Source organism: Littorina saxatilis, linkage group LG17, assembly GCF_037325665.1.
Source record: "Littorina saxatilis isolate snail1 linkage group LG17, US_GU_Lsax_2.0, whole genome shotgun sequence".
Classification (NCBI taxonomy): Eukaryota; Metazoa; Mollusca; class Gastropoda; order Littorinimorpha; family Littorinidae; genus Littorina; species Littorina saxatilis.
The window spans coordinates 43,084,215-43,111,279 of record NC_090261.1 but is presented as its reverse complement, the minus strand read 5'-3'; the positions used below and the strand labels follow the sequence as shown (position 1 = coordinate 43,111,279).

General features: G+C 42.8%; 2 protein-coding genes across 3 annotated transcripts in view; one reads left to right on the top strand and one right to left on the bottom strand.

The window, feature by feature from the left end:
- The window catches only part of LOC138953072 (leukocyte tyrosine kinase receptor-like), a gene marked incomplete in the record, with an annotated part of 202,524 nt that extends 188,951 nt beyond the window's left edge, over nucleotides 1-13,573 (top strand). Inside the window, 4 exon segments of the mRNA XM_070324846.1 lie at nucleotides 7,803-7,904; nucleotides 8,930-9,064; nucleotides 9,666-9,756; nucleotides 10,494-13,573. Of these exon segments, the coding sequence (XP_070180947.1) occupies nucleotides 7,803-7,904; nucleotides 8,930-9,064; nucleotides 9,666-9,756; nucleotides 10,494-11,069 (904 nt within the window).
- Nucleotides 13,574-13,725: 152 nt separating this feature from the next.
- The window catches only part of LOC138953073 (RNA-binding protein 25-like), a 31,317-nt gene continuing 17,977 nt past the window's right edge, over nucleotides 13,726-27,065 (bottom strand). The window contains exons 11-19 of one of the 2 annotated variants that reach the window (XM_070324848.1): nucleotides 26,155-26,438; nucleotides 25,780-25,873; nucleotides 24,759-24,848; nucleotides 22,299-22,372; nucleotides 17,900-18,050; nucleotides 16,772-17,165; nucleotides 16,006-16,358; nucleotides 15,022-15,168; nucleotides 13,726-14,034 (exon numbers count right to left, since the gene is read on the bottom strand). In XM_070324848.1, the coding sequence (XP_070180949.1) occupies nucleotides 13,942-14,034; nucleotides 15,022-15,168; nucleotides 16,006-16,358; nucleotides 16,772-17,165; nucleotides 17,900-18,050; nucleotides 22,299-22,372; nucleotides 24,759-24,848; nucleotides 25,780-25,873; nucleotides 26,155-26,438 (1,680 nt within the window). In that variant the 3' untranslated portion in view covers nucleotides 13,726-13,941. The remainder of the gene's footprint in view (nucleotides 14,035-15,021; nucleotides 15,169-16,005; nucleotides 16,359-16,771; nucleotides 17,166-17,899; nucleotides 18,051-22,298; nucleotides 22,373-24,758; nucleotides 24,849-25,779; nucleotides 25,874-26,154; nucleotides 26,439-27,065) is intronic. The other variant, XM_070324849.1, reaches the window with a different exon arrangement.

Here is a 27,065-nt window from a genome sequence, read left to right as displayed (position 1 = left end):
TGTCTCTGATCTCAGAACGCCCTTTCTATGTACATGGTCCTAGCACCTTCTGCAGAAGTACACATTTAGAATCGGTGTAGGTGGTACAATCAGTGACTTAATGCTTTCTCGGGTTCATTACACTTGATTTGAATCCTAATTAGCCTTACTTCACAGCCACGCCATACATGTCTTTTTCATCAGCAGACACTTGAGAACAGGGTTATTCTTAGCTTAATGATGGAAAGCTTTGAGAGTTTGGAGATGGAACACGATGTCCTCATTATTCTGACTTTAGATGCATGTTGTAAAGAAAGGTCAAAGCGACTATTCTGTGCTCATTTTGGGAGAGTTTTTCATCACCCTTTTTGCTTTCCACGTGGACATTCATATCGAATATTTAGTATTCCTGGACTAAAATAAAAAATAATGAGATTAACTTTGATTAACAAAATAAAGCGAACTTAGATAAGAAAAATTAAACTACAGTGGTACCAGCGACGAAGGGACACTGTTCGGACCAACCAAACGTTCCACCTCATTGCAGTTAACCTTTCATGACAGGCATCTTTTCAGTGGTGAAGCTAATAGGTGAAGGGACAAGTGTGTCCTTTCATGACAGGAATCTTTTCAGTGGTGAAGCTAATGGGCGAAGGGACAAGTGTGTCCTTTCATGACAGGAATCTTTTCAGTGGTGAAGCTAATGGGCGAAGGGACAAGTCTGTCCTTTCTTGGGAGGTATCTTTTCAGTGGTGAAGCTAATGGGCAAAGGGACAAGTGTGTCCTTTCTTGGGAGGTATCTTTTCAGTGGTGAAGCTAATGGGCAAAGGGACAAGTGTGTCCTTTCATGACAAGTATCTTTTCGGTGGTGAAGCTAATAGGCGAAGGGACAAGTGTGTCCTTTCATGACAGGTATCTTTTCAGTGGTGAAGCTAATAGGCGAAGGAACAAGTGTGTCCTTTCATGACAGGTATCTTTTCAGTGGTGAAGCTAATGGGCGAAGGGACAAGTGTGTCCTTTCATGACAGGCATCTTTTCAGTGGTGAAGCTAATGGGCGAAGGGACAAGTGTGTCCTTTCTTGGGAGATATCTTTTCGGTGGTGAGGCTAATGGGCGAAGGGACAAGTGTGTCCTTTCATGACAGGTATCTTTTCAGTGGTGAAGCTAATAGGCGAAGGGACAAGTATGTCCTTTCATGACAGGTATCTTTTCAGTGGTGAAGCTAATAGGCGAAGGGACAAGTGTGTCCTTTCATGACAGGTATCTTTTCAGTGGTGAAGCTAATAGGCGAAGGGACAAGTATGTCCTTTCTTGACAGGTATCTTTTCAGTGGTGAAGCTAATGGGCGAAGGGACAAGTGTGTCCTTTCTTGGGAGGTATCTTTTCAGTGGTGAAGCTAATGGGCGAAGGGACAAGTGCATGTGTCCTTTCTTGGGAGGTATCTTTTCAGTGGTGAAGCTAATAGGCAAAGGGACAAGTGTGTCCTTTCATGACAGGAATCTTTTCAGTGGTGAAGCTAATGGGCAAAGGGACAAGTGTGTCCTTTCTTGGGAGGTATCTTTTCAGTGGTGAAGCTAATGGGCGAAGGGACAAGTGTGTCCTTTCATGACAGGCATCTTTTCAGTGGTGAAGCTAATGGACAAAGGGACAAGTGTGTCCTTTCTTGGGAGGTATCTTTTCAGTGGTGAAGCTAATAGGCGAAGGGACAAGTGTGTCCTTTCATGAGAGGAATCTTTTCAGTGGTGAAGCTAATGGGCGAAGGGACAGGTGTGTCCTTTCTTGACAGGTATCTTTTCAGTGGTGAAGCTAATGGGCGAAGGGACAAGTGTGTCCTTTCTTGACAGGTATCTTTTCAGTGGTGAAGCTAATGGGCGAAGGGACAAGTGTGTCCTTTCTTGGGAGGTATCTTTTCAGTAGTGAAGCTAATGGGCGAAGGGACAAGTGTGTCCTTTCTTGGGAGGTATCTTTTCAGTGGTGAAGCTAATGGGCGAAGGGACAAGTGTGTCCTTTCATGACAGGTATCTTTTCAGTGGTGAAGCTAATGGGCGAAGGGACAAGTGTGTCCTTTCTTGACAGGTATCTTTTCAGTGGTGAAGCTAATGGGCGAAGGGACAAGTGTGTCCTTTCTTGGAAGGTATCTTTTCAGTGGTGAAGCTAATAGGCGAAGGGACAAGTGTGTCCTTTCTTGGGAGGTATCTTTTCAGTGGTGAAGCTAATGGGCGAAGGGACAAGTGTGTCCTTTCTTGGGAGGTATCTTTTCAGTGGTGAAGCTAATGGGCGAAGGGACAAGTGTGTCCTTTCATGACAGGAATTTTTTCAGTGGTGAAGCTACTGGGCAAAGGGACAAGTGTGTCCTTTAATGACAGGCATCTTTTCAGTGGTGAAGCTAATGGGCGAAGGGACAAGTGTGTCCTTTCATGACAGGAATCTTTTCAGTGGTGAAGCTAATGGGCGAAGGGACAAGTGTGTCCTTTCATGACAGGTATCTTTTCAGTAGTGAAGCTAATGGGCAAAGGGACAAGTGTGTCCTTTCATGACAGGAATCTTTTCAGTGGTGAAGCTAATGGGCGAAGGGACAAGTGTGTCCTTTCATGACAGGAATCTTTTCAGTGGTGAAGCTAATGGGCAAAGGGACTAGTGTGTCCTTTCTTGGGAGGTATCTTTTCAGTGGTGAAGCTAATGGGCGAAGGGACAAGTGTGTCCTTTCATGACAGGCATCTTTTCAGTGGTGAAGCTAATGGGCAAAGGGACAAGTGTGTCCTTTCTTGGGAGGTATCTTTTCAGTGGTGAAGCTAATAGGCGAAGGGACAAGTGTGTCCTTTCATGACAGGTATCTTTTCAGTGGTGAAGCTAATGGGCGAAGGGACAAGTGTGTCCTTTCTTGGGAGATATCTTTTCGGTGGTGAGGCTAATGGGCGAAGGGACAAGTGTGTCCTTTCATGACAGGTATCTTTTCAGTGGTGAAGCTAATAGGCGAAGGGACAAGTATGTCCTTTCATGACAGGTATCTTTTCAGTGGTGAAGCTCATAGGCGAAGGGACAAGTGTGTCCTTTCATGACAGGTATCTTTTCAGTGGTGAAGCTAATAGGCGAAGGGACAAGTATGTCCTTTCTTGACAGGTATCTTTTCAGTGGTGAAGCTAATGGGCGAAGGGACAAGTGTGTCCTTTCATGACAGGTATCTTTTCAGTGGTGAAGCTAATGGGCGAAGGGACAAGACAGGTATCTTTTCAGTGGTGAAGCTAATGGGCGAAGGGACAAGTGTGTCCTTTCTTGGGAGGTATCTTTTCAGTGGTGAAGCTAATGGGCGAAGGGACAAGTGTGTCCTTTCTTGGGAGGTATCTTTTCAGTGGTGAAGCTAATGGGCGAAGGGACAAGTGTGTCCTTTCATGACAGGAATTTTTTCAGTGGTGAAGCTACTGGGCAAAGGGACAAGTGTGTCCTTTAATGACAGGCATCTTTTCAGTGGTGAAGCTAATGGGCGAAGGGACAAGTGTGTCCTTTCATGACAGGAATCTTTTCAGTGGTGAAGCTAATGGGCGAAGGGACAAGTGTGTCCTTTCATGACAGGTATCTTTTCAGTAGTGAAGCTAATGGGCAAAGGGACAAGTGTGTCCTTTCATGACAGGAATCTTTTCAGTGGTGAAGCTAATGGGCGAAGGGACAAGTGTGTCCTTTCATGACAGGAATCTTTTCAGTGGTGAAGCTAATGGGCAAAGGGACAAGTGTGTCCTTTCTTGGGAGGTATCTTTTCAGTGGTGAAGCTAATGGGCGAAGGGACAAGTGTGTCCTTTCATGACAGGCATCTTTTCAGTGGTGAAGCTAATGGGCAAAGGGACAAGTGTGTCCTTTCTTGGGAGGTATCTTTTCAGTGGTGAAGCTAATAGGCGAAGGGACAAGTGTGTCCTTTCATGACAGGTATCTTTTCAGTGGTGAAGCTAATGGGCGAAGGGACAAGTGTGTCCTTTCTTGGGAGATATCTTTTCGGTGGTGAGGCTAATGGGCGAAGGGACAAGTGTGTCCTTTCATGACAGGTATCTTTTCAGTGGTGAAGCTAATAGGCGAAGGGACAAGTATGTCCTTTCATGACAGGTATCTTTTCAGTGGTGAAGCTAATAGGCGAAGGGACAAGTGTGTCCTTTCATGACAGGTATCTTTTCAGTGGTGAAGCTAATAGGCGAAGGGACAAGTATGTCCTTTCTTGACATGTATCTTTTCAGTGGTGAAGCTAATGGGCGAAGGGACAAGTGTGTCCTTTCTTGGGAGGTATCTTTTCAGTGGTGAAGCTAATGGGCGAAGGGACAAGTGCATGTGTCCTTTCTTGGGAGGTATCTTTTCAGTGGTGAAGCTAATAGGCAAAGGGACAAGTGTGTCCTTTCATGACAGGAATCTTTTCAGTGGTGAAGCTAATGGGCAAAGGGACAAGTGTGTCCTTTCTTGGGAGGTATCTTTTCAGTGGTGAAGCTAATGGGCGAAGGGACAAGTGTGTCCTTTCATGACAGGCATCTTTTCAGTGGTGAAGCTAATGGACAAAGGGACAAGTGTGTCCTTTCTTGGGAGGTATCTTTTCAGTGGTGAAGCTAATAGGCGAAGGGACAAGTGTGTCCTTTCATGAGAGGAATCTTTTCAGTGGTGAAGCTAATGGGCGAAGGGACAAGTGTGTCCTTTCTTGACAGGTATCTTTTCAGTGGTGAAGCTAATGGGCGAAGGGACAAGTGTGTCCTTTCTTGACAGGTATCTTTTCAGTGGTGAAGCTAATGGGCGAAGGGACAAGTGTGTCCTTTCTTGGGAGGTATCTTTTCAGTGGTGAAGCTAATGGGCGAAGGGACAAGTGTGTCCTTTCTTGGGAGGTATCTTTTCAGTGGTGAAGCTAATGGGCGAAGGGACAAGTGTGTCCTTTCATGACAGGTATCTTTTCAGTGGTGAAGCTAATGGGCGAAGGGACAAGTGTGTCCTTTCTTGACAGGTATCTTTTCAGTGGTGAAGCTAATGGGCGAAGGGACAAGTGTGTCCTTTCTTGGAAGGTATCTTTTCAGTGGTGAAGCTAATAGGCGAAGGGACAAGTGTGTCCTTTCTTGGGAGGTATCTTTTCAGTGGTGAAGCTAATGGGCGAAGGGACAAGTGTGTCCTTTCTTGGGAGGTATCTTTTCAGTGGTGAAGCTAATGGGCGAAGGGACAAGTGTGTCCTTTCATGACAGGAATTTTTTCAGTGGTGAAGCTACTGGGCAAAGGGACAAGTGTGTCCTTTAATGACAGGCATCTTTTCAGTGGTGAAGCTAATGGGCGAAGGGACAAGTGTGTCCTTTCATGACAGGAATCTTTTCAGTGGTGAAGCTAATAGGCGAAGGGACAAGTGTGTCCTTTCATGACAGGTATCTTTTCAGTAGTGAAGCTAATGGGCAAAGGGACAAGTGTGTCCTTTCATGACAGGAATCTTTTCAGTGGTGAAGCTAATGGGCGAAGGGACAAGTGTGTCCTTTCATGACAGGAATCTTTTCAGTGGTGAAGCTAATGGGCAAAGGGACAAGTGTGTCCTTTCTTGGGAGGTATCTTTTCAGTGGTGAAGCTAATGGGCGAAGGGACAAGTGTGTCCTTTCATGACAGGCATCTTTTCAGTGGTGAAGCTAATGGGCGAAGGGACAAGTGTGTCCTTTCTTGGGAGGTATCTTTTCAGTGGTGAAGCTAATAGGCGAAGGGACAAGTGTGTCCTTTCATGAGAGGAATCTTTTCAGTGGTGAAGCTATGGGCGAAGGGACAAGTGTGTCCTTTCTTGACAGGTATCTTTTCAGTGGTGAAGCTAATGGGCGAAGGGACAAGTGTGTCCTTTCTTGACAGGTATCTTTTCAGTGGTGAAGCTAATGGGCGAAGGGACAAGTGTGTCCTTTCTTGGGAGGTATCTTTTCAGTGGTGAAGCTAATGGGCGAAGGGACAAGTGTGTCCTTTCTTGGGAGGTATCTTTTCGGTGGTGAAGCTAATGGGCGAAGGGACAAGTGTGTCCTTTCATGACAGGTATCTTTTCAGTGGTGAAGCTAATGGGCGAAGGGACAAGTGTGTCCTTTCTTGACAGGTATCTTTTCAGTGGTGAAGCTAATGGGCGAAGGGACAAGTGTGTCCTTTCTTGACAGGTATCTTTTCAGTGGTGAAGCTAATGGGCAAAGGGACAAGTGTGTCCTTTCTTGGAAGGTATCTTTTCAGTGGTGAAGCTAATGGGCGAAGGGACAAGTGTATCCTTTCTTGGGAGGTATCTTTTCAGTGGTGAAGCTAATGGGCGAAGGGACAAGTGTGTCCTTTCATGAGAGGAATCTTTTCAGTGGTGAAGCTACTGGGCAAAGGGACAAGTGTGTCCTTTAATGACAGGCATCTTTTCAGTGATGAAGCTAATGGGCGAAGGGACAAGTGTGTCCTTTCATGACAGGTATCTTTTCAGTAGTGAAGCTAATGGGCGAAGGGACAAGTGTGTCCTTTCATGACAGGAATCTTTTCAGTGGTGAAGCTAATGGGCGAAGGGACAAGTGTGTCCTTTCATGACAGGAATCTTTTCAGTGGTGAAGCTAATGGGCGAAGGGACAAGTCTGTCCTTTCTTGGGAGGTATCTTTTCAGTGGTGAAGCTAATGGGCAAAGGGACAAGTGTGTCCTTTCATGACAGGAATCTTTTCAGTGGTGAAGCTAATGGGCGAAGGGACAAGTGTGTCCTTTCATGACAGGTATCTTTTTAGTGGTGAAGCTAATGGGCGAAGGGACAAGTGTGTCCTTTCATGACAGGTATCTTTTTAGTGGTGAAGCTAATGGGCGAAGGGACAAGTGTGTCCTTTCATGACAGGAATCTTTTCAGTGGTGAAGCTAATGGGCGAAGGGACAAGTGTGTCCTTTCATGACAGGAATCTTTTCAGTGGTGAAGCTAATGGGCGAAGGGACAAGTGTGTCCTTTCATGACAGGCATCTTTTCAGTGGTGAAGCTAATGGGCGAAGGGACAAGTGTGTCCTTTCATGACAGGAATCTTTTCAGTGGTGAAGCTAATAGGCGAAGGGACAAGTCTGTCCTTTCTTGGGAGGTATCTTTTCAGTGGTGAAGCTAATGGGCGAAGGGACAAGTGTGTCCTTTCATGACAGGAATCTTTTCAGTGGTGAAGCTAATAGGCGAAGGGACAAGTGTGTCCTTTTTGTGGAGGTTTCCGCGCATCGGAGGGGCCTCACACTGCATGTACTAATGTAATTATAACAATGTCTTCGCAGCTAGGGTGCGTGTTTTTCTTTTTTTTTTTCTCTTGAACGTCAACTATTGGGATTCCTTTATTCTGACGATGCTTATTTAGCCAGAGGAATCTAGGAGGCTCTTTCTTTCTTTCTTTCTTTCTTATATTCTCTCTTTCTTACATTCTTACTTTTCCTGTCTTTCTTCATTTGTTTCTTGCTTTTTGCTAATGGCTTTCTTTATTCTTTTATTTCTCACTGTCTCTAACTCTCTCTCTCTCTCTCCCTCAATCTATCTCTCTCTTTCTCTATCTGTCCATCCCTCCCTCTCTCAGTCTCTTTTTCCCCCTCCCTCCCCCCTCTCTCTCTCTCTCTCCCTCCCTCTCTCTCTCTCTCCCTCCCTCTCTCTCTCTCTCCCTCTCTCTCTCTCTCTCTCTCCCTCCCTCTCTCTCTCGTCTCTCTCTCTCTGTCTCTCTCTCTCGTCTCTCTCGTCTCTCTCTCCTCTCTCTCTCTCTCTCTCTCTCGAGTCTCTCTCTCTCGAGTCTCTCTCTCTCCCCTTCTCTCTCTCAGTCACCAAAGATAACCATCTAAGTTGTGGGTGTACAGTACACTGATTTATGAATGTTCACAGGGCCGATTACTACAAGAAAGAGGGTCGTGCCTTGCTGCCTCTCAAGTGGATGCCCCCGGAGGCCTTTATGGAGGGCATGTTCACAGTGAAAACAGATATTTGGTGAGTCTTCGTGCACATTCTCGGACATCCATGGCCATGTTTGTAGTTGAAGAACAATTGTATGGCAGTCACACAGTAAGGCAACGGATGATGTGTAGGCACAAGTTCTGTTGTTGTTGTTGTTGTTGTTTTTGTAATGCATTATAATTTGACCTCATTTTATTTATTTAGGCCTGTTGTTAACATCCAAAAACAAGAAGAGCAAACGCTCGATCGAGTCACTTTCGCAGTTCTGAATATTATATGAGGCATCAGATGGACAGGAAGAAATTGCTATTCACAACACAATGAGTCACGTTCACATAAAATTTGAGCCCGGTCACTTTTATAGTTTCCGAGAAAAGCCCAACGTTAAGTTGTGTGTTGCCGAACAGAAAAGGCTAGTTATCTCCCTTGTTTTTCTGATAACGTTCGTAAAAGGCTACAGATGTAAATACTTTGATGTAAAGAATAATCCTACAAAGTTTCAATCACATCCGATGAACTTTGTCAAAGATATAAAATGTCTAATTTTTCCTTTGACGCTGACCTGTGACCTTGAAAAAGGTCAAAGGTCAACGAAACCATCGTTAAAGTGTAGAGGTCATTGGAGGTCACGACTAAGCAAAATATGAGCCCGATCGCTTTGATAGTTTCCGAGAAAAGTCCAACGTTAAGGTGGTGTCTACGGACGGCCGGCCAGACGGCCGGCCGGACGGCCGGCCGGACAGACTAACACTGACCGATTACATAGAGTCACATTTTCTCAAGTGACTCAAAAACTTTGCCTAACCTTTGCTTTATAGTTCCTGTTTTTTGTGATTTTATTTTGTGTTTTGGGGGTTGGGTGGGCGGGGGTATGGACATTTCCTTCTTGGTGCAGAATTAGCTGTGAACAGTGGTTTTTAAATCGTCAAGCAGACTGCGCATGCAGGTTTGCGTCGGACGCCCTCTTTTTCATCTCTTTTTTTTTTAACCCAAATTACTGATATTGCTGCCTGACAAATATATATTTCTCATGTTTATTCTCCACGGATTGTTTGCAGGTCCTTCGGTGTGGTGCTGTGGGAAATCTTTGCCATGGGCTACATGCCTTATCCGGCCCTTAGCAACACTGAGGTCATGAACTTCATTTACATAGGCGGTCGGCTGGACTGTCCCGAAGGTTGCCCGCCGTCTGTGTAAGTACCCCATGGAGCATTGGGTCTGCTCAGAGAAAATATTTGGTAAAAACTTCACTCTTTTAGAGTTTTGTGTTAGAGGTTGAATGTGAAAATGGAGGAGCCGAAGTATCCTTAGCAGATTATGACTTTATTCAGTTATTCTGCGAAAAAAACAGAAATGCGTTTTTTTCTGCAGCATTTCTGAATAATGTAATCATCCGCCGAAGCATTGTTGTTTATTTTACTGCAGTAAAATAGAAATAAAAAATGCTACATTACAAGTACGTTGGTTTTTCTGCAGAAAAACTGTCACAGATTGTTTTAAAGAAAAAGTTAATCGCAAAAATGCCGCAGAAAAAAAGGGAACATTATGCTGTGGAAAAACTTTTTTCTGCAGAATAACTGAATAGTCATAATCCGTTAAGGATACCTAAGAGGATTTGGATGTAATGCATAGTAACACCCTGTAAACATTACTGACAAAATGCAGCCGGTCCCGTAGTTCTGACAACTAGCGAAGCTCATGGTCTGACTTCTTTGGATGGCTGGTTTAGTGGGTTAATTTTGTTATTCACAGGATATGACCAGTTAACTGATTAATTAATTGGTTGATTGACAGGTACGACCTCATGCAGTCGTGCTGGAAACACAAGCCAGAAGAGAGACCAGCTTTTGCCTTCATCATGCAGACTTTGGAAACCATTATTCAGGTGAGCAACATTACGGTGAAAGGGGGATAGACGGAATAGCAGACGGAAGAAGAGAAAGAGAGACAGACAGGCAGACAGACAAATCAAATCAAATCAAATCAAATCAAATTTCATTTTTCGAGGGTTGTGGCATAAGCAATACAACGAGCTTTTTTTCAACCTGCCCTCGCCCAGAGAGGGGACTAATCTAATCACATATTTACACGGAAATTCACGTAAAAAAAAAGGTGGAGAAAAACAAGAACATATGAATATTTACACATTACATATTATACACAAATATTAAGCGTTGTATATGTAACGTAGAGAAACAGAGAGAGAGACAGAGATTTCTTTGAAGGATTAACTGAATACAATTCAAATATTAAACGCAACACATGATAAAACGAAATTTAAAATATATTATCCTTTTTTTACTGGGTCAAAATTACATGTTTCTGATAATGTGATACGTGTACCTCTACTTTAAGACCTGATTTTCTTGGACTTCCTCTTCGTAGCGTCGGTAAATTTACCTCCACTTCGAGACTGCCACTCTCAACTTTAAATTTTTCTGAATTTGGGAGGTCTGAAGAGAGAGGTAGACCTCTATACTTGTAGCTTTTTTTTGTACAACCAATTCTGATCATCTGAATGATGTCAACATTTTTCCACAAGGATGAAGCATCAGCTTGCTCATAGGTATACTTGCTTATCCAGATTTATCTTCGGTGATGAACTTACTTTTGTTCTTGTAGGACACGGCCACAATGTCCCAACACTTGCCAGCGTTTCGCCTGCCACACCTGTACAACGGCTGCAACGGTCGGAACCTCAAACTGCTCAACCACCCGGTACCCGACCTGGGAATGAACTTTCATCTGGAAGGTTCTCCCAACAGTTCCGCTCAAGATGCCCTGTGTTCAGACCCCCTTCTGAAATCCACCAGCCCCTACAGAAACATCAACTCTCAAGCATCCAAAATGGACAGTTTCTCCCGGAGATCCCTATCCGCAGAAAGTGACAGTGCCTCCAGCAAAGGATCCTGTTCCAGTTTGGAACCTTTGCTGCCTTCGCAGCATCACCATCATCCCCAATCCGAAACCGGTTACCCCGAGAAGGGAGATAATCGAGATGGAGATGGTGATCAGTGGGGAGTGTCGTTCAAAGGAGGGGAGAGCAACACGTTGTCTGAGAAAGAGAAGCGTGGTGGTCACAGAGTGAAGTTGCCTCCCTTGGGACATCGTTGTGATAAAGTGATTTCCATGTCTTCACTGGAAACACTCGAGGAAAATGATGAGCCGACCAATGAGGAGGAAGTAAACTCCGTCTGATCATACTGCTGACAACGGCCCGACAAAAACAAGTATGATTCAGTGACATTTTGTTAAAAACTGAAGAAAAATGCCTGATGGAAGTTACGTGCCAAGTCGAAGTCTCAGACCGACTGTGAAGTGCATTAATTTATCCTGTAAAAAAAAAAAAATCCGAGTTTGTTGTAATTATATTTTGTCTCAAATATCATGATCTCATGTTGCAGTGAATATATTTTAATGCTCACTGTATTATCGTCTGAATGAATTTCATGTTTATCCATGAACAGAAAAGTTCAATCTTTGGGTGGATGTGCCTGCACGCGCATGCGTTTGTATGTGTGACAGAGAGAGAGAGAGAGAGAGAGGGGACCGCATGCATTTATTCTAACGATATACAACTTACAGGTACATGTAAAAGTATATGTTTTGGCTAAGAATGCATATTCTGCAGACAGTGCTTGTTAGCAACATGTTGGAATGTGCAATTTCTCTAATTTTGTGATGAGCAGCCTATTGCTAGCCAGACCAGGCGATGTCAAATGTAAGCTTTTCTAACTTTGTTGCTGCTTATAAGGTTCATTTACAGAGCTGATCTGCAGGTAAACAGAGCAAGATGCTAGCTCTACCCTGAAGGTCTGAAGGCACAAACCCTTGTAAATGAAGGGAGTGGGGCATATATATCATCCGTTTGTTCACCAAGAGTATTGTTTTGTGAGGTGGTGAAATGCTTAACATATTAATCAAGACAAATAATTTTTTCACGGTAATCTGAAAGGTGTACGCTCCTGGGTGTGAGTAAATGCCTCGGGTAGGGGCAAGAGAGACAGGGATGGTGTAGGGGTTAGCCCCTGAAGCTTGTTTGTGATAGTACGTGATGTGCATTTTAGACTCTTCAAGAAGTTCACCATGAGCAGGTATTATTTTAACTATCTGTTGTCTGGTGTGTGATGATTGAATAAAGCGGGACCATTTGAATTGGCTTACTTACCATTTGCCATTTTCAACATTTGCAATGTATTGACCGAACTGTTGTTGCGATTGATCCCAGAGACTGAGAGCTAAGCAACAGACAAATGTTTATTGTTCAAGAAGGACCACACGTTACCTGAAATGATCTTTGGCTTGGTACCCAAGAAAAATTGTTAAAAAAGGTTTATATTTGAACTATACAACACACATTCTTCTGACTAGTTTTGAAACGTGTACAAGAAATTATAGTTCAAAATCAACACTGGTCAAAGGCCGTACTATTATTGCATAGTCTTTTCTTTGTGAATTATTGAGGCTCATCCAAAATAGTCTGGTCTCATCCCAGTCTTTTTTAACACAACTATACACCAAAATTGTATTTTCCTACACCAAACTGAGATCATTATCAACATTAAAGGCACAGTAAGCCTCCCGTAAACCATCACAGATACCGTCAGGCTTTTACACACAGTACAAACACCCTTCCATTTGAACACTCACCGAACGGGAACATCCTAGGTGCCCTACGTAAAGAGCGAGCAATTTTCAAAGAATTAATTTTTCGGATTGTCTCCATCTCAATCGGACCCATCGTGAACTCAGGTCAAAAATGAGTTACTTCCCTTCAACTGGCGATAGCCGTGGAGTGATGATTGTCAGAATGAATCAGACGGTGGTGCGTTTTGGCGCTAGACCTAACTTTTAAAATCTAAATAATAAATTGACAGCTTGTTACGCAAACATTCTTAAATCATAAAAATTTTTCATCAAGACAAGATCAGTACAATTCGAAGTTTTGAAAGTTTGAAAAAAGAAAAGCCCGGAAGCAGGGTCACGCAAGGTCGTGGTTTTCGTAGCAGACGTCGGTTTATAGGCAGTCAAAAGCCATCGCAAGAGTTCTTATGAACCACATTCGTTTGTTTCGTGAAAAGTCAGAGGTACATTATAACGTGCTATTGCAGATAAGCTCACAGCAAGCCGCATTCAAATTACAAATTGACGACTGCATTGTGAAAAAGGAAAACTGAATCACACGGGTTCACGATGGCTCAGGGGTAAGATAAACCACGCCAAAATAAATTCTTTGAAAATTGCTCTCTCTTTACGTAGGGCACCTAGGATGTTCCTGTTTGGTGAGCGTTCAAATGGAAGGGTGTTTATACTGTGTGTAAAAGCCTGACAGTATCTGTGATGGTTTACGGGAGGCTTACTGTGCCTTTAAGCCTGCTCAGCGAGATAAAAACTTGAATTTTGACAAGTGTTTCTGTTGGTTAACAGTAAAACTTCCAGCAGCCCAAGCAACTTGCCCATTTCTTTTTGGTTAAAAAACCAAGATAGTACAGTCCTGTTGTTTGCACAATTTACCCTCTGGTGGAGATATCACTTGTTATACACCTCATCTGCCTCACAACAGAAGGGTAAAATTTGTTTGTGCATTCCTTAATTGGTACCAGTGTGAAGAGTAGATCTGTGATTGTTTCGCTGTTTTGTGTAAAGGCATGGTATTTTTGCATGTCAAAATAAAGTGGTTTTTATACCAAATAAAACAAAAATTATCTTTTGAATCATATGCATGAATGGCCGTCAGGGAGATTTGTGGAGGCTAAATTGTAAATGGGCGACACATAAAAATCCTGGTTTTCTTCTGACTTAGACTATAACATTCTCACTTTTTGCACGCACCCATTTCTCAACAGAAATCAAATTTTATGTGTATACAATGTTACTTTAATTCCACCTCACAAACCAACTTTCAACTCAAGAAAGTCAAAATGAACACACAAAAAATGTCTTCCACACAAGCACGATCTGCTATCTCTTCTTCTCACACACGCACAAACACACTCTCTCTCTCACATACACTCACAGTTTCACAAACATATTCTGGATGATAAAAGTTACACAAATCATGGATCATAAGTTATTTCACAAGTCCACGCTTTTTGGCCTCTGTCTCGTACACAAGTAGTCGCCACATCTTGACCACAAACACTTCAGCTTCCTCGTCCAAAACCTGAAACGCAAGAGGCAAAGATACTTATAAACAGGTACAGGTGTTGAATCAGCATCAACAGAAGCAACTTCAAGCTCAACGCATTCAACTTCAGAAGAAAAAACACCAAGTTGTTAAGTTTTTGCTCTTCATAGAGCAGACTTCTCACTCTGTTTAAATGCTGAGCCAGGGTACATAAGGCGCCTGTGCTTTTGCGGTAGCAGATTTTCAAATTGCTCTGATGACAGTCAGACATTGCTCTCATTCCTTCTCAAATATCTTGCAGCAGAAGGCCTGATTGTGACAGGCAGATATCTCACAGTTCTCCACAATAATAAACACCTAAAATGTTCCTTACGCGTCAGCATTTTTCCCCCTTTGCAGTGCATCAAAGCACACATCAAAACAAGAAGCCCAGACAAGACTTAGTGTTAAAGGGCACAGTGACAGAAAGAATCCAAACAACAGTGATACAGCAAGTGATACAGAGAACAAGAAAGACACAGACAGTTGAACAACTTCACACAGCAAGAGAGAGAGAGAGAGACAGAGAGAGAGAGAGAGAGAGAGAGAGAGAGACAGAAAGAGAGAGAGAGAGAGAGAGAGAGAGAGACGGAGAGACAGAGAGAGAGACAGAGAGAGAGAGAGAGAGACAGAGAGGAGAGAAGGAGAGAGAGAGAGAGAGAGAGAAGGAGCGAGAGAGAGACAGACAGAGAGAGAGAGAGACAGAGAGAGAGAGACAGAGAGATAGACAGAGAGAGAGAGAGAGAGAGAGAAGGAGAGAGAGACAGAGACAGAGAGAAGGAGAGAGAGAGGGGCACAGAAGAGAGAAAGAGAGCCGAGAGAGTGAAGGAGGCCGAGAGAGTGAAGGAGAAAAAGAGAGGAAGAAAAGAAGACAGAAAGAGAGAAGCACAGAGAGAAAGAGAAAAGAGAGAGTAAAGGAAAAAATAAGAGAGGAAGAAAAGAAGACAAAACTAAGGAGCACATAGCAATGTCTCCAGTACTCACCATAGCAACATCGTTTTGAATGCTCTGTGGAGTGCTGTGGGCCACCACTTTCTGGCAAATGAAATCTGTCAGTGTTGGCTCCTCTTCTCCGATGTATTCTACAATCTTCTTGGTCACCCATGGCTTAATGCGCTTGTCCATCAAAGGCTGAAACACAAAAATCATTATCAATTATCTGAACACATTTGCATCAAACACTTAACTCATTGTCTCCTAGGTACGGATAGATCCGTACCCACTCATATGACTATCTGACCAGGTACGGATATATCCGTACACACAGTCACTACGTTGCATCCGCTCTCACTCGGCACATATCCCCATTCTGCTCAGACTGTTAGCTTCAGTTGCTTCCTGTAACGTCGATCCAACGCCTGCATTCCAGCGTGTTGATACACAGTTCTACACAGCATTTACAATTCTGAGTGACCTGCTGCAGCAGGGCTAAAAAAAAACTTGGTCAACATAGGTGGGGTACAAAGTGTTGAACACAGAAAAAATTCAATTTTTGTAACACACATGCATCAAAAACACATGCAGTGAAAAACAACGCATTATAAAATTTTTAAATAAGGTGCAACAAAGCGTTTTTAATTTTCAGAACACATACGAATGCCCAACACAATGAGTAGGTAGCATGGTGAATGGGGTTTTAATGAGGGACTAGGTATTTGTAGGCTAGACATCATCAAGCATGAAGCATTGACAAGTCTTCCTAAATAAGATAGTCAACATCTTGTGGCAGGATCATGAAAAAAGAGGACATCAATGACACTTAACTGAAAGCAGAATTTTACAGTATTACAGTATTCCTCTTTTTATCCTTGGGACTCATTTTGAGGCACAGGCACACACACAAATGTACGCACACACACACAATACAAAACAGAAACATACACATCCACACAAGCTCATGCGTGTGCTTGCTCAAACCCACACACACAAACTCTACACCTACACTCTTCCACTGCCGTCCACCATTACCTGATCGACAATGCTCCAGTCTAGTGGATAATTAAACAGCTCATCCTTGGCAGTGGGAATACTCTCAATCAGCCCTTTGATCTTCTGGCGTTTTTCCTCTGCTGTTGAGGGTTTCTTGTCATCGCCCCCACTGCCCCTATCATCATCATAGTCCAGCGGAATTAGTTTGCGTTTCTTGCCCTCCGTCTGATCGTCGTCGTCCTGATTGAAAACGTCTCCCACGGTCAACTTTTTGCGCTTGACGTTGGTGGGTCCCATGACGATGGTTGGGACTGTTGCTGGCGGGGCTGCTGGCGGCAGAGGAGACGGGCCGATGCTGCTGTTGGACTCGCTAGGACTGTTCATTGCTCCTGCTAGAAGTAGAAAGAAAAGGGCCTTAAAATAAAGAAAGCATGAACTCTCAATTGTCCGTCAAGCACATCATCAAAATGTTTACTTTTCATATGCACATTGTTTGTGTGCTCCTCCTTTTCCCCAATTTTCCTCTATTAAAGATTGTGTGCTGCGAACCAAAAGTTTGCACAGGAAAGGTTTGAACACCACCCCCCCCCCCCCCCCCCCCCCCCCGCAAAGGTGACTTTTGTGTAACTCTTTCAATTTGTTCCTACCAAAACCATCCCTTTCTTTCCCCTCTGCTTTCTTTACAGTCAGGTATTTCACAAAATCTATGACAGCATCACTGATATCATCTCATATAGGTGAACCTCTTGAAAATGTTACGGCATTAACCACACACACACACCAAGAACTAAACACATGCACTCACCAAACTTGATAGCGCTGAATCCCATCTTGAGGGACTCCTCCTTCATGGGCGGCCCAAACCCTGGCTGTGACGACTCCTCGTCAAACTGACCGGGAGCGCTGAGGCGTGAAGCCTCATCATCCGTGAATGGTGTGTTAGTCTCTGACACAGACTGCAAGGAGGGCGCCGATTCCACAATAGGTTTTGGGGGAGGGGGAGGGACAGGGGCAGGGACAGGAACAGGGGCAGGGGCAGGGACATGTTTTGGCTTCGGTGGTGGTGGTGGTTTTTCTTCTTCTGAGGATGAGGATTCTTCTTTGGCGTTCACCTGTCTGTCCGACACTTCTGATGGCGCCCGTTCTGCTTCGATGAGCTGCAGCCTGGGTCGCAGGTGCTCCTCTCTCTCGCGCTCAATCTGCAGAAAAAACAGCCACGTCAGTACCGCAGGGTGTCTAAATAGACAATTTGGGAAAAAAACTCCGTCGGGTTTTCATAGGTTGTGGAAGAGTTGCTTTCCCTTGCTTTTGCATAGAAACACTGAGGCAATCTAAATGTGCCATTGTAGGCTTGTCTCAGTGTTTCTATGGAAACACTGGTCAAGGCAACCTAAATGTGCCATTGTAGGCTTGTCTCAGTGTTTCTATAGAAACACTGAGGCAATCTAAATGTGCCATTGTAGGCTTGTCTCAGTGTTTCTATGGAAACAAGGAAAAGCAACTCTTCCACAACCCATACAAACTTGACAGTCATTTCCGAACATTATCATTAGAAGTATCGCATGGTGGTCAATTACAGACATCCACATGGGTTTTTTTCTGCAGCTTTAGTGAGGGGAATTCGTTCAACCTGATTATCATTTCACTACTATTAAAGTACAATAATAGTGGTACCGTTGTTTGTAGAAGGGCTAACAAGGTTAGTGTTGGTGGCGCACATCCTCTAGCTGAAAACAAGGCAGCACTGCTTCAGTGCTCATTAAGAATCACGCATGGTGACTGCACAGGCAATGAACTACATTATCTTTAGAGCAGTATCTTATTAACTAGATAATAGTTGGCAGTAAAAACCCATCAGCTAAACTTGGAACATGTTTACTGTGATTTGTGCCAGTTTCTCTGAGACTACAACTGCACCAACTCATTAACTCACTCTGGCTAGCTCTGCCTCTGGGTCAGGGTGACCTTGGTCCAAAAGTTTCCTCTTCAGTTCATCTATCTCTTCCTTTTCACGCTGTCTGTCTCTCGTGTCTGCCTCCTTCTCCTTTTCCCGTTCCTTCAGGCGGCGTGCAAGTGGGCTGCCCCTGTATGACACAAACATACAATATAACTTTACAAGCTGGTCCTATGTGACACAAACATACAGTATAACTTTACAAGCTGCCCCTGTGTGACACAAACCTACAATATAACTTTACAAGCTGCCCCTATGTGACATAAACATACAATAAAACTTTACAAGCTGCCCCTGTGTGACACAAACATACAATATAACTTTACAAGCTGCCCCTATGTGACACAAACATACAATATAACTTTACAAGCTGCCTCTGTGTGACACAAACATACAATATGAACTTTACAAGCTGCCCATATGTGACACAAACATACAGTATAACTTTACAAGCTGCCCCTATGTGACACAAACATACTGTGACGGGATTGCCGTCAACACCATAAAGTTTGCAGCAGCAAAGGCAATTCAGAGTAGAATCTGGTTTGTTATCGCTAAGGCCAGCTTTTCCCGACATGTTATAGAACGTAAGCAATAATGTAGTTAGGATTTCCGTAAGGACTGAGTTCGTAGTTTCGCTACTGGCAATGGCCGCCATGTTTGTTTACTCGACAAGTTAGATGCTGGAAACAAGATGAAAAGTGAACAAACCTGTTATTATAGCGTTATTTGACTAGTTGAACGTTTGAAATAGTAGGAAGAGTTATAATAAACGTGTTATCAGGTCATGAGTAACCCGTTTCAATGCTCGGTGGGGCGGGGATATAGCTCAGTTGGTAGCGCGCTGGATTTGTATTCAGTTGGCCGCTGTCAGCGTGAGTTCGATCCCAGGTTCGGCGGAAATTTATTTCAGAGTCAACTTTGTGTGCAGACTCTCTTCGGTGTCCAAACTCCCCCCCCGTGTACACTACATTGGGTCTGCACGTTAAAGATCCCACGATTGACAAAAGGGTCTTTCCTGGCAAAATTGCTTAGGCACAGTTAATAATTGTCTACCTATACCCGTGTGACTTGGAATAATAGGCCGTGAAAGGTAAATATGCGCCGAAATGGCTGCAATTACTGGCCGTATAAAATTTCATCTCACACGGCATCACTGCAGAGCGCCTAGAACTGTACCCACGGAATATGCGCGATATAAGCCTCATTGATTGATTGATTGATTGATTGATTGGTAGAAGACGCGATTGGCCTAGTGACCGTCGTAAGTTGCGTCCTACCGGTCAACGGACGGAATATTAATTTAGCGTGCGAGTAAAGTTCTTTTGAAGAGAATAATATTGCAAAGTAAGTAAATATGTCGAAATGTTAATGAAACGATGTCTGCGGACATCGTAGTTGTATGGAAAAGAGAGATAAAGAGGGATTATATTTTTGCTGTGGACGAGTTTGCGAGAGAGTCGGCCAATTGTTGCCATTTTAGCCAATGCGAGACATCCTTACATTATTTTGTGTTGCTAGGCAGGAAGGGGTATAAAACACTCGGGAGACAAAAAGGCTTTAGAGGTTTTGCAGAATAAAGACTAGAGTAGGGTAAATTGCTAGCAGTAAAGGTTCTTGAGATTCTCTTTCATCCAAATAGGCAGTGTAGGAGTACATATAGTTCTAAAGGACGATCATCAACACTCGAGCCAGTCGAATTGTCTGGTTCCGAGCGATCCAAAAGATAGATAGGAGAAAAATCACCGTACAGTGGAGTCCGGGTACAACGAATCTCAAGGGAGATACATTTTAGTTCGTTATATCAGTAATTCGCTGTAGAGTTTTCAACCCTAAATGGCCTCAAGACAAGTTTTCCCACTCACCTTCAAATGATCGTCCCATCGATCTTTCCTTGCAGAGTACAATCTCTGCATGCTTCATAATATAATCCATAGAGAGGCATAGTTCAAATGTTCACTTTACTGTAATTTTAGAAAAAGTCGTGTAAAAGCATGTACGGTATTTTCCGGGTCATAAGGCGGCACTTTTTTTCCAGGAGTGTATCAAAATAGAAATAAAAGCAAAGAGACCGCCTGAGTACCAGTCAAACAACTTGTGATAATGCATGTTTCAGCTGAGACATCAAAGAGACCGCCCCATAGATTAAACTGTCACTGACCCCTGTGCAGGAAATGTTTCCTCTCTCATATGACAGGGGAACCACCTCATAGCTAAAACTGGGTCATTGACCCCTGGGAAGAAGGTCAGTGTCTTTTAAAAACGCTCGCGCTGGACCCGAGTACTCTTCAGACATTCACACACACTCACACACACACATACACACTCTCTCTTTCTCTCCCTCCCTCTCTCTCTTTCTTACACACACACAAACACACACACACACCACACACACACACGAGTACAGACTCATGCACGCGCACACACACAAACACACACACACAAACACACACACACCTACACACACACACACACACAAACAGTAACACTAACACATGTGCACAAAATGAACACACACACACACACACCGCGCGAGAGAAAAAGACTACAGGGAGGCATTGACGTCAAAGACTTTCGACCGTGACGTAATTACGTCACTATTCTTGGTTTACGGTACCATTCCGCGGCTTTGCTACGAGTATGCCATAGTCTTGGTTGGCCGAGACCTTGCACCGTTCGTTGTAGCCTTGTGACTTTTAGAGACAAAACTGCTCTGGGGGGATGAAAACGTGTTTGTTATAAGAGGGGTTCGTTATGCAAATGAGTTCAAAAGGTTCGTTGTAGCCCGAAAGTAACAAGTAAGAAATAGAAGGCTGTCTGCCGGGAAATCAATGGCAGTTTGTTAAAAGCGGGATTTCGTTTTACCCAGGTTCGTTATAGCTGGACTCCACTGTAGATAGATAGAAAATAAACCAAATCGGACCGGGTAGGTCCGACAAACTTAGACAGTTAGGCGGAAGTAAAACTATAGGACGTACACGTGCGTTTGTTAAACCCATTGTAGTCGGGTTTGGACATCGCATTGTGTGTCGTAAATAGGAGTAGAACTTTGAAATTAGGGCCAAAAATATCGTTGGCAAAATAAGGGCTGCGGCCTGGGTTTCCAAACCATCAAAAATAGTACTTCGAAGTCTTAGACAGCCCTTGTAATAAATTGTAATAAATTATTAGCCTGGTGAGGAAAGAACCGTTCTTCCGTTTGTAGCCAGAAAAATAAATAGCATCCCTTTCGGAATTGACACCCAAAATTTAGCTAGTTTGGGAACAAACATATCCTGTACGGGATCAAAGACATAGTTAGCTAGGCGCCGGACTGCAAAACCTCCTCGCAGTTAGTATTGTGGGTTGGGAGATTAGGTGCCTTTTTAAATAACCTTTACCTGAAGGAAAGCGTGTGACTGAAATGTGAATATAACATGAAGTTTGTATTGACAGACGATTTTATGCTGGTCACTTGACCTTTTGGTAAAATAAACTGTTGTTTGGAATTATACAATCAAAGTGTGGACTCCCTTTGTGTCTGATTGACGTTCAAGTTGATTGAGTTCTTGTTCAGTTGTGTAGAATTAGTTATTGACCAGTCAAGCCGGAATCTTAGGAAAAGCGAAGAGTTAGCAGTAGACTAGGGTTAGATTTGCATTGCACTAGGAAATGGGGAAAACACAACGCGAGGTAACATCACATAAAAATAACATCGACCGCATGCATTAGTCTGCAACGCTGGGCAGAGAGAAACATATAGGCAAATTATCTCTCTGTGTTCCTCTTCACAACTCTTACTAGTTCTCGCCGGCAATTAGCTTAGAAGTAACAACGTAGTAAGCTGTAGAATTAGGAGAACTGCCACAATACAATATAACTTTACAAGCTGCCCTTGTGTGACACAAACATACAATATAACTTTGAAAGCTGCCCCTGTGCTCTTAGGTAACACTAACAGTATCAACATGGAAATTTCTCATCAACACAAAACCCACCCCATCTTTCTGTCACTCACAAATTCTTGTATGCGGCTGGTTTTACAGTACAGGTTTAGAGAAAAGGCACAACTGTAACCTTATAAGTAAAGTTCAGTCAGTCAGCCTCTCTCACACACTAGTATGCGTGTGCACACTCTCTCTTCTTCTTCTCTCTCTCTCTCTCTCTCTCTCTCTCTCTCTCTCTCTCTCTCTCTCTCTCTCTCTCTCTCTCTCTCCTCTCTCTCTCTCTCTCTCTCTCTCTCTCTCTCTCTCTCTCTCTCTCTCTCTCTCTCTCTCTCTCTCTCTCTCTCTCTCTCTCTCTCTCTCTCTCTCTCTCTCTCTCTCTCATACATGTGCACACTGAACATACAGGCACACAGGTAAATGCCAACGGACAAGATACAAACACTCAAACTCACTTGTAAAATTTGGGATCATCTCTCAGGTCATCATAGTCTTCCAGGAATTCCTTCAGACGGCGAGCCTCTCTTGCCTGTTTTGAGAATTGACACAACTTGAAACAATACTCACATTAAAAATCCAAAGGATCAAACCGCAAAAATGTATCAGAAACCACAAAGAACCTATATGACAAGCTATCCTCAAATAATTAGGTTTTTGTATTATGTTGAACATGAGTTGAGTCCAAGGTTACACAAGCGTTTGACCAAATGATCAATAGTTTCTTTTCTTAGGTGAGGAGAGGTACAGGGAATCATGAGGCTAACCAAAAGTGTCTCTTCATTGACGGCCCTTTCACGAAGAAGATCCTTTGGTAAAAAAAAAAGTCAGCAAGGTATTAACTTTAATTTTCAGGTGTACTTTTATAACAGCAGATAAGAGACCATCTACATTTTGAACACCAAAGCACTGACAGTGATGATGCACAAAAGCCAGAGAAGGTATAATACACTTAGGATAAAGGTAAGATTCATATAGTCCTGTGAGGTTACCCTCATGGAAATTCGGGCTGGGAAAAAGCGAGCTGCCATACAGTTTACGGCGCTACCCTTTTTCTTTTTACATTTAGTCAAGTTTTGACTAAATGTTTTAACATCGAGGGGGAATCGAAACGAGGGTCGTGGTGTATGTGCGTGTGTGTGTCTGTGTGTGTGTGTAGAGCGATTCAGACTAAACTACTGGACCGATCTTTATGAAAATTGACATGAGAGTTCCTGGGTATGAAATCCCCATACGTTTTTTTCATTTTTTTGATAAATGTCTTTGATGACGTCATATCCGGCTTTTCGTGAAAGTTGAGGCGGCACTGTCACGCCCTCATTTTTCAACCAAATTGTTTGAAATTTTGGTCAAGTAATCTTCGACGAAGCCCGGACTTCGGTATTGCATTTCAGCTTGGTGGCTTAAAAATTAATTAATGACTTTGGTCATTAAAAATCTGAAAATTGTAAAAAAAAATAAAAATTTATAAAACGATCCAAATTTACGTTTATCTTATTCTCCATCATTTGCTGATTCCAAAAACATATAAATATGTTATATTCGGATTAAAAACAAGCTCTGAAAATTAAATATATAAAAATTATTATCAAAATTAAATTGTCCAAATCAATTTAAAAACACTTTCATCTTATTCCTTGTCGGTTCCTGATTCCAAAAAAATATAGATATGATATGTTTGGATTAAAAACACGCTCAGAAAGTTAAAACAAAGAGAGGTACAGAAAAGCGTGCTATCCTTCTTAGCGCAACTACTACCCCCGCTCTTCTTGTCAATTTCACTGCCTTTGCCATGAGCGGTGGACTGACGATGCTACGAGTATACGGTCTTGCTGAAAAATGGCAGCTACTTGACTAAATATTGTATTTTCGCCTTACGCGACTTGTTACATTTAGTCAAGTTTTGACTAAATGTTTTAACATAGAGGGGGAATCGAGACGAGGGTCGTGGTGTATGTGTGTCTCTCTGTGTGTGTGTGTGTGTGTGCGTGTGTGTGTGTGTGTGTGTCTGTGCGTGTGTGTGTGTGTAGAGCGATTCAGAGTAAACTACTCGACTGATCTTTATGAAATTTTACATGAGAGTTCCTGGGTATGATATCCCCAGACGTTTTTTTCATTTTTTCGATAAATGTCTTTGATGACGTCCTATCCGGCTTTTCGTAAAAGTTGAGGCGGCACTGTCACACCCTCATTTTTCAATCAAATTGATTGAAATTTTGGCCAAACAATCTTCGACGAAGGCCAGACTTCGGTATTGCATTTCAGCATGGAGGCTTAAAGATTAATTAATGACTTTGGTCATTAAAAATCTGAAAATTGTAATTAAAATTATTTTTTTATAAAAAGATCCAAAATTACTTTTATTTTATTCTTCATCATTTTCTGATTTCAAAAACATATAAATATGTTATATTTGGATTAAAAACAAGCTCTGAAAATTAAAAATATAAAAATTATGATTAAAATAAAATTTCCGAAATTGTTTTAATCCTTGTCGGTTCCTAATTCCAAAAACATAGATATATGTTTGGATTAAAAACACGCCCAGAAAGTTAAAACGAAGAGAGGTACAGTAAAGCGTGCTATGCAGCACAGCGAAACCGCTACCGCGCTAAACAGGCTCATCACTTTCACTGCCTTTTGCATTGGGCGGACTACGGTCATTGTGAAAAAATGCAGTGCGTTCAGTTTCATTCTGTGAGTTCCACAGCTTGACTAAATGTAGTAATTTCTCCTTATGCGACTTGGTATTTCCTGCATGCGTGTATTCATGTTTCCAAGCCCTGAGACTTTTGCTGTGAACTTGGGTTCTTTTTTGTGCGCATGTGTGCACAGGTGGGTGTTCGAACACCAAGGAGAGTCTGCACAAAGTTGACTCTGGGAAATAAATCCCTAGCCGTAAATATAACCAAGCTCACCTCTTCAGTTTTTCGTTCCTCTTCCCTCTCTTTTTCCTTCTCATACTCTCTGGCTTTTTTTCTCTCCCTCTGTTCCCAGTTCTTCAGGCGCTGTAAGACAAGACAATCAGTATGTTATCATTCCATTCTGATCATCAATGCACACTCTCAAATCATGCCTATCAGCAAGGCAATATTGTGGGAAACACGACACCCTCAATAAATAACTATAATAAGTACTGTTCTTTTCATAGATTTTAACATTTTAACTCATAATTTTTACTGGTCTTGCCAGTGCTTTACTTCATGAAAATTACAAAAAGACTCTTGGGTCTTCTTCAGGCACGAACAGATTAGACCCAAGAGGTTGAAACGTCGCCGTTATTTGTTCTGTGTTCATCATTTTAACGTGAGTAAAGTGCTTTTTGGTCTCTTTGTTGTTCGCTCTCACGTGCAGTTGCCATTGTTTATTTGCTCATGAAAATTAATTAAAATGACTCTTGCACTCGCGTGTCTTTACAAAAAGAACCTTTCCTTAGATGGTTGGTAATCAAGAGCTCACTGCAATGATGGGATTGGTTCAGAAATACAGCTGCCATGGTGACCACCAAATTCAGGCACTTTCACATCCATGGACCCATTCACAACAGAGTTATGTCCAGACAGGTTGAGTTAAGGCTCCCCCGGTCTTAACCCTTAGGCTGGTTGTCGCGACATATGTCGCGCTACTTTACGTATGCTGTCACCTGGTTGTCACGACATATGTCGCGCTACTGGCTCAGTCTGTTTGGTCGGTTCCGATTACCTCCCATGGATGCGAAAACCTATATGACCGTTTTTCTTTATTTTTCTCTCTGTTAATTCACCAGTGGCTATGCAACATGTGTTACAGAATTGCACCAGTGTAAGGGTTAAGATTTCTTTCATTCACACAAAGACACAGATAAAGACACATAATCTTTTAAATGATCTGCATGTGAAAAATATTACCCAACAACCTCCAGTCCCCACACACAAGACCTGGCGCATGCACAATTCATACCTCCTGATAAGCAGCCTCCTTTTCCCGGAGTTTCTTCTCCAGCTTTCGACGTTCGTATGCTTCTTCCTCCTCTTCGATCTCTCGTTCTTTCCTCCTGTTCACAAAAACAAACACAATGCAAACAAAATGCTTACAAGCATTTACCATGATGGCATTTTCACACACAAAAATAAGTTGGTTGCAATTTTTGTTCCAAACTTTCTCACTTACAACAAAGGTCAACCATGACACATGTTTTTAAACATTTGAAATCTAATTCCAAAATTTCAACCGAATCCTTCTAGTCATTTGGTTATCTGAACTTTGAGAAAAGAAGCATTCAAACTTCGATAAAAAGTACAGCCATACGATTTGTGGAGTAAAAAAGCCACTTACTTGTCCCAGGATCTGTCTCTTTCTCTTGACTGATCTCGTGAAGGTGAACGTCTGCGACGAGATCGCCCTCTGGAGCTTGACCGAGACCTTGACCTGCTTTTCTCTCGCTCTCGCTCTCTCTCCATATCCCTCTCGCGTTGTCGAGCCCTCTCCCTTTCGTGCTCCCGCTCTCGTTCCCGTTCCCTTGTGCGTTCCCGTTCTTTCTCCCGCCGACGCTTCATCTCCTCCATGCGTTCACGCTCTCGCCGGTCTCTCTCCTTGTTCTCCTCCTCTTCTTCTACTCCCTACAAAAACACCAGGAAAACACACCCGCTGTAGAACTGGCACACTTATTTCAAATCCTAAACCGATTCGAAATTCTAAAAAAGCATTCCAACTGATCAAACCATTATACTTTCTGAACAGAAAGTCCAAAATCCAAGACCGCAATTAAAAAGGATTGAAATCATTGCTTTACCATCAAACTACCCGAAGGGCACAGCCAAGTTCATGGCACTGTCAAGAAGCTCAACTTCCCATTGTTTTCCGATTTTATTTTTAAAGTGGACTGATCAGTTGGAACAATATATGCTACTAAAAATACCTGTGCATCTTGATCATGGTTTTAAAACTTTGTAAGATCAGATATTTATTTGTACAAAGTACAAAACAGAAAACAACCCAGCAAGCAAACCCTTTTCCATCCGCTCTCCCCCCACATGTTTCCATCCAAGGGAATCATTTTTCTTTCTTGATTTTCTGCTCTCGCTTTGCCAGGAGGCAAGTGAAGTGTTCCCCTTCACCAAAGAAAACCCACGACCAAGATGCACACAGGTACTCCAGCTTCAAAAGCTAAAAAAGAATTCAGTGTGTCGCAAATGCTTGCATTAACAATGTACAAGTCTACAATTCTGCTGTACATCACCAACAGA